The 7,557-nt window shown below is 47.8% G+C and overlaps 2 protein-coding genes across 2 annotated transcripts; one reads left to right on the forward strand and one right to left on the reverse strand.

Annotated features, from left to right (window-relative positions):
• Positions 1–38: 38 nt before the first annotated feature.
• COL26b_004289 (uncharacterized protein) lies at positions 39–1,032 on the reverse strand (the record flags this gene model as incomplete). Its single annotated transcript, XM_053177168.1, has 2 exons — positions 39–241; positions 315–1,032. The coding sequence occupies 2 exons, from the start codon at positions 1,030–1,032 to the stop codon at positions 39–41; spliced, it is 921 nt and encodes a 306-aa protein (XP_053039004.1).
• Positions 1,033–3,000: 1,968 nt separating this feature from the next.
• COL26b_004290 (uncharacterized protein) lies at positions 3,001–4,954 on the forward strand (the record flags this gene model as incomplete). Its single annotated transcript, XM_053177169.1, has 3 exons — positions 3,001–3,395; positions 3,446–3,798; positions 3,849–4,954. 3 exons carry the CDS (start codon positions 3,001–3,003, stop codon positions 4,952–4,954), a joined length of 1,854 nt encoding a protein of 617 aa, XP_053039005.1.
• Positions 4,955–7,557: the final 2,603 nt, after the last annotated feature.

The raw sequence follows: 7,557 nt of genomic DNA on the forward strand, positions 1-7,557 counted from the left end.
GCGTCTTCTCCAGATACGTTTGTCTGTGTTGGAACGGCTCACAATGCCGAGACGGTATCCGTGGCGTCGGCGCCGGTTGCCTTTGCGGACGCAACGTCACCGGCGATGGCAACCTTCATGGGCCTGCCCTGAGCCTTCTCCGAGAGGCTAATGTACTCCTGCGTCATCAGCTCCTGGGTCTTGCGGGTGAGCTCGTCGACGTCCGCGGAGGTCAGGCCGGTGGTGGAGATCGGGTCCAGGACTGCGGGGAGGATCGAGTCAGCATACGTCACTTTATATGTTTGAGGTGGTCTTTGGACGACCAGATGACTTACCCTTGACAGGGATCTTTCCAGAGTTGAAGACGAGGCCCTTGAGCCAGAGAACGTGGCTATAGTTCGCAGCAACGACGGGGACAATGGGCACGCCGGCCTGAACAGCCAGATGGAATGCGCCCTTCTTGAAGGGCAGCAGGACGGGATCCTTTGCGTAGCTTCGGGTGCCCTCCGGGAACAAGTATACGCTCTGCTTCCTCTTGCGGATCTCGTCAGCCGCGCCAGACATGGCTTCCCTCGCGTCCTTTGTGTTCTTGCGGTCGATGAAGATGGAGCCACTGAGGGTCATGAACCAGCCCAGGATGGGAGTCTTCTTGAGGGAGGCCTTGGCGGTGACGCTGCAGTACTTGGGGAACATGGCGCCCAGCATGAGAACATCGAGCTCGGTCTGGTGGTTGCCGACGAAGACGGCAGGGCGCGTGTTGCCGAGAATGTCCTTAGGGTCGTCGAGCTCGAAGGTCACTCCGGTGGTGAGTGCCATGAGGTAGTGGAAGGCTCTGGCGGTGGTCCATTGTGCGATGCCCGGGTTGCCGACGATGCGCAGGAAAATGGAGGCGAAGACGCCGTAGAGTGCGGCTACGACGAGAGAGATGTAGGAAGCGAGGACGCGGGCGCCGAAGGCGGCCTTGGGAACGACGAAGGACAGCATGTAGAGGGCGACGACGAGGGCGGCATAACCCTTCAAGAAGGAGAAGATGTAGCCCAGGAGAGCCGACATGGCTGCTGGCGGGAGCTGGGATTCTTCTTGGGAGGCTTGGTAGGTGCGGGCGGCGGGAAACGGGCGGCTGCTGGCGTAAAAAGAGACAGGCGCGCGGAAGAGGACAGGCCTGGGAAAGTGTGAAAGTCGGGATGGCGGGGCGTTAAGCTTCTTTGGGCGCGCGTCTCATGGGGTTGAGATGGTTGAGGAGCTTTCGAGCGCGGGGTTGAGGCCGAGGAACGAAGGATCGTCACAAGGGCGGAACTCGGGGGAGAGTTGAAGGTAGGAGACAGCACGTGTCAGGTAGAGCAAGAGAGAGAGTAGAGGTGAGGAAGAGGCACTGAAGGCTACAGCTTCCACAGACACATGTTACGAGGACACACACAATGTGGTTGTATGGAGGAGTGCGGATGTCTCAAGGGGTGGGAGGAGGTTAAAGGAGGACTCATACAATGACGATGTAAGGGAACGAACGGGGATACGTTGGTGGGAATGCGGCGCCGGTGCAAGATGCGGTACAGATACAGGCGAAGAGAGTGGAAACCAAAGCCAAGTGGCGGATGCACACCGCAAGCTCTTCCATTGGAGAGAAGGACCTCATGGGCCGTGGCCCTGGTTGATGGTCATGGGTGCTGGGGGTCGCACTCGCAGGGTCGAGGTCAGAAAGTGAACACGCAGTGGGGTTCTCTGGCTGCTTCTTTTCCCAAGAGATTATTTTTTTGGTGGGATGACTTTAACTCCCCTGGGGAGGCGCCCCTCCAGTCGTTGAGGAGGTGTCTGTGATTGGCCAAGATCCCGCCCCCACAACAACGGCGGGGTCTGCGGTGACGGGTACGTACCTACCTGGTGTACCATAACTGAAGCCTGTTCATCACTTGGGGGGTCAGCACTGAGCAGTCGTCATGCTGCCGCTGCTGCTTCCCGCGAATATGCATGACTGACAGTCTTTGCTGTGGCTAGGCGAGTGCAGTTGTCGTTGGGGAAAGAACGGGATGAAAAGGGAACACTAGTTTCCATATTCATAGCTCATCCACCTCAAGACCGTTGCTGCCGCCGCCCTTTGCTCAGCTGAGGGAGAGCGCGCTAGACCTTGACTTGCTGCCGGCAAGCCACTAGCACAAGTCATCGTCCGGTCTAGGTGCGGATCGCAAGTCAGAAGACGGACGAGCGGACGAGCGGACAAACTGATAGCAAGAGAGGGGCGGTTAGGCGCGGACTGACATCAGATCTTTGGACAGTGGGTTCTGTGGCAGTTGAGTTCCGGAGGCGAGGCTGGAAAAGGTTGGGGAAGGGGAGAGACCGGACGGCACGGAACAGAGAGAATGCAATCAAGGTCCCGTCAGCTCCCCGATGCCATTGTGTCGTACACTAGGACAAAAGATGGTGGGGCATGACTTTCCCGTGTCTCCTTCGTCAGTGCCTCTTTGCGAAAAGCATGTGGCAGGCCTAGCCAGCTTTTTAGTGGCATGTCTCGGAGCCGTGCTCGATGATGGCCGGGGTGCTCGCCTGCCCCACGAAAGATGCAGCTCTATTCCACAGTCTCAACCTCGCCGTTTTATTTTATTCTGATGGCATCTGTGAACCTCATTGACACATGTAAAACTGCTAGGGTACTTTCGCAGGTGCGTTACGCAGTACGTTATCATTCACGAGCCCAGGTACGGCAGGTAGCGGCAGGAACCCCACAAGGTGCTATCGATATCCGACGCCTTATCGATAGTGATGACTAAGACATCCCGGCGCGTATTGCCTGGGGTAAGTACTCGGCGCCGGTAACTGTCGCCCGACGGCGACGAGCTTCAACATCGATCGCACGACAGTCGTGAAGTGCATCACGAACCTGCAGTGGCCCCGTTCGAAATTCTCCATTCTGCCATACATCAAGACTACACCTACCGAGAGCGAAAGGATAAGTCCACCTTTAGCGCCTATCGATTGGCGCATCCTCTTACCACCGTATAATGAGCTCGACCCGATAAGACATCGACGATGCCATCCCGCCGAGTACAACCGGACCTCTCCGTTCGCCTGCCGACAGGCCCCACGCAACCCGAACTTCCTCCTATTTCCGCGCTGTTTCTCATCGACTTTGACGTCAAAGCTGGATACACAATCGTATGGAAACAAGCGGCTCCCGGAATCGAGCTTGAGGGACTAGTTGAATACAAGAGCTTGCCTTCGGGTCTACACACTGTTCCCGACGACTTGATCTACTTCGTTCACGAGGGCGCCCATGCCGGCCTCAGTGCATTCATCAACACGCCATGCGACGAGGAGGAGGCGCGCCATGCGCGCATGATTGCCGTGGGAGTCTTGGTGCCTCTGAGTTATGGTCGGCTTGGCCGGGCGTGGAGACATGCCGAGGGCCTGAAGGACATTGCAGCGTGAGTGCGCATCTACGCTATGCATGGCTCATCTTGCTAAATTTGAACAGAAAACTCGCCGAGAATCGCAAGAATACGGCAATACTCGATGAATACTGGAAGAACAATCGGGATAAAGAGGACGCCGATCAGGAACGCCCCCCAATGGAGTCGCCTTCTGTCAGCTTCAGTGCCCAAGCTACCCAGCCGAAGAAGACGAGCCATAACAGGAACCGCTCCGCGTCCGATGGGGCTGCGCTTGTGCATCCCGGCCATCGGCTGTCCCCGTACCATCCGGCCTGGAGTTTGACAGACTTGCTGGACACTTTTGGTCCCCTAATCTTCCCCATACATCGGGCAGCTTTGCTTCGGAAGCGCATCTTGATATCCTGTCACGCGCCAGTGCGTGAAATCTGCAACTTTGGTAAGTTCAGACCGGATTCCCGAAACTTAAAGTAGCTCACACAATTCCAGTGTACAACATTTCGGTTCTCTCAAACATCCCCCAGACGGTCGCGGAGCTATTAGCACCATCATCCTCGTCTCAACGTCTGAGGCCCCTCTTCACTATCGGCGTGCATGACATCCCCTTCCTCGTCGAAGACTTTGAAGCTTCAAAACGAAAGAAGGCTGACAGCAATGATGCCGTGCCAGACGAGGCCGGGAGCGGTTGGATTGCTTGCACTACTGACAGTATTCTGGCCATGAAGGATACTCTCTGGGACATGCTCATCACCATGCCTCCCCCGTACTCACCTAATGCGAAGGACAAGGTCTGGCCGACGGTCGAGTGCCCTCGTGGTGTGCCCGTCAAGGCAACACAGCGAGATCTGCGGCGATTCCGTGCTCTGAAGAGTGGCCTTACCCGGCTCACGGCCACAACACCTAGACCAAGGACGGCTGAGAGCCCACGCTCTGAAAATTCGACCAGCTTCAAGCTCACCACTGGTGGTTTTCCTGCGTCGAATCTCGAGTCTGACGAAGCCCTGGACAAGATTGTGGAGCCATTGAGTTGGTCTGCGCTGGCATACAATGGCTTCATGTGGTGGGCCAGTGCCGGAGAACAGGCGCGGAGCGAGGAACAGGAAGAGTCTGCCCGTGATGCCGCCCTGCTGGCAGATCTCGGTCTGATGCCTCACACCCCGAGCATGACGATGCCCACCCCAAAACAGCGAACAGCATCCGGTGGTATGAGGGATTCGATCGGATCCGTGGCATCACGGCAGTCTGTCGGGCCGGATGACGACGAGGCCCGAACCGAGCTCGCCGTCATCGCATATTTCCACCGCCTCACAGCGCAGATGCTTTCCGTTATGGCGGACGTCGTAGAGAGCTCCGATGACCGCTACGAAGACGACGACGATGATGAGCAAGAGGCCGAGGACACGCCTCTTCGATCAGACAGCGAGGCGGGCCTGCGCTCGGTCCGCGTGGAAAGCCATGCTATCGAGAGCATGGGTCTCGATGTCTGGAATGCACACGATGCCGAGTTCGTCAAAGAGCTAATGGCGAAGTACTTTGACCGCAAGCCTTACATCGAGGGCAAGGGTGTTGAGGTGTGCGGAGTGCGCGTTTGCTAAGCGATGCTCATTCGTGGCGGTGGTTGTTTAGTCTCAAGAGGTGGATATTCGGAGCAATGACTAGACTTGTTGAGTCTGGGGAGTGTATACTTGAACATGTGGGGCTACGCTGTGCTTCTTTGACGCGCTCAATCATCGTGGCATATTTGTTTGTTTTTAAGGGTTGTTTCGGCGTTGGGCTGCTTTGTTTTTCAAGAACAAGCGTGAGGATATTGCGGTAAAGAAGATGGGCCACGCAAGCCTAGGAGAAAAACTTGAGGGATTGCTAATGTACTAAAGAGTCACACGCAAAGTCGGTTCTCATACAGTCTGCGCTTGTCATGTTGCATCACCAATGTGTTGTTCATACATTTATATCAATCAACGAATGCTCTGCACCAAGACATCTGTTCATAGCATGAAATGGCAGATTGCCAATCCTGCATTGCCTTCCATCGCATGTCTCCTGTGTCGTTGTCGAACCGACCAGGGGCTATGGAGTGACTGATAGGGCTGACCTGGGTCACCCAGGTAAGGGGCGCACAGGTTGAAATGATGGTCAAAAAGGAGGGGTGAGGGCCAGTTGCAGAACACCAGGCGGTGACGATATGCTGTACCCGGGGGTCCAAGCGGCGCAGGCTAACGCTAGACCCCCTACTCACGTAGGGGGCGAAAAAACAGGGTTTCCACGTAAAAAAGGGGGTTTCCACCTAGATCACTAAAAGTAGCATTTTTTAGTATTAACCCACTAAATTAATAACTTTTTATAATGCGATTTTCAGCCTCAACTACATCATATAGCAATAAAAGTAGTATTATTATATTACTCTAAAGTAAGGCTATCTAGCTATATATATATAATATCTATATATCTAATATAAATATTAATAAGCTATAGATAATAACTAAATTATTACTTTTTATATTATTAATAATATAATTCTATTTCTTTACTACTTATATTAATAGAAACATTATTAAAATGTTACCCTTTATAATACTATAAGTATAGAAGTATACTAAGCCCTCTTATATAATAAAGATAGATACTTAGTATAACGCTAATATAGCTAGTAGGGCTAGCGCTAGTAATATTAGTAACTTAAGCTTACTAGTATTAACACTATTATTACTAATACCAAAGTTATTAATTAAATTAACGCTTAAAGTAATACTATTACTATCTTCCTTAATAAGGTTATTAATATTATTATAGACCTCTAAGTTACTATTATTAATATAATACCCTCTTAAAGCTAATAAATCTTTAACGGTAAAATAGCTAAGAAGCCTTATATAATACTTAATAAAATATTAACTCTCTTTTGGTAATAGCATAAAGTTAAAATTAATCTACTACTTAAGCTTAAGTACTTTATACTATTATAAATCTTTTAAGTTAAAGATAATATAGTTATCAAATCTCTTAATATATTTTAACTATAATATAAAGTTTAACTTTTTTATATACCTATTAATTAATTAGTATTTATTAGTATTATACTCTACTAATAATACCTTCTCTTACTATTAAGCCTCTTTTTTTATAGTAATATATTACTATTTAAGCTTCTTCTTAGAAGCCTTAATTACTTACCTCTTATAATACTCTTTAATCTCTATAAATAATATACTAATAATAAATAAATAAGCTAGTTTAATACCTTACTAAATCTATTACTTATATTATTATATCTTTATATATATATTCTAATTAATAATATACTCTTAGACGTCTCTTATAGTATAAGACGTCTCTTATAGTATAGATTACCCTTATTAATTATAGCTTTACTTACTTTATAACCCCTTTAAGTAGGAGAGCTTGACTTAGTAGTATAATATTATTTAATTATATCTACTTATAGTATAGCCCTCTTAAACCTATTATTACTTAGTAAGTAGTAAAATAGGTATCTAGATATATTAATTTAAGCTAACTGTATAACTATATTTAACTAATTAAGAGAGGATTATATTATCTCTAATTAGCTAGATACCTAACTTTTTAAACCTTATTACAATATTAGCTAAAGTAAATATAGTATTTATTATCTATCAAAGCCTACCAATAAAGTCTCCTTAAGCAAAAATAAAGTTACTACTTTATATAAACTCTTATGATACTATCTAATAAGCCTTCTTAAATAGCTGGAAGACCTCTATATCTATAAGTTAAAGTAGATATATAGTATAAAAGGGAAAAAAACTAATAATAATAATGAAATTAATATAATATTCTATAAGATCTAAGCTAATATAACTAAAGAAACTATTAAGAAGGAGTAAATAATATAGCTTTATCCTACATTTTTCTTAGAGAATATCTCTATATAACTTAGTATAAATATTTAGTATTATACTATATATCCTAAGCTAATTAAAGCAGCCTCTATAAGAGGCTAGCCTTTAGTTTGTTCAACTTAGGAGTGCCTTAATTATAGTAATTTAAGCTAAAAAAAGGAATTTTCTAAGATACTCCCTATATAGAAGAAAAACAGATATAAGGCGCCTATTAAGTAAACATAGTCGCTAGGGGTAAAATTCCTAGTAATCTATAGTATTACCTAAATATAATAAGTAAGCGTAGCCTATAATATATACCCCCCCTCTAGCCTTTATAT

Source organism: Colletotrichum chrysophilum (genome assembly GCF_026319265.1).
Source record: "Colletotrichum chrysophilum strain AFK26 chromosome Unknown scaffold_25, whole genome shotgun sequence".
In the NCBI taxonomy this organism is placed as follows: domain Eukaryota; kingdom Fungi; phylum Ascomycota; class Sordariomycetes; order Glomerellales; family Glomerellaceae; genus Colletotrichum; species Colletotrichum chrysophilum.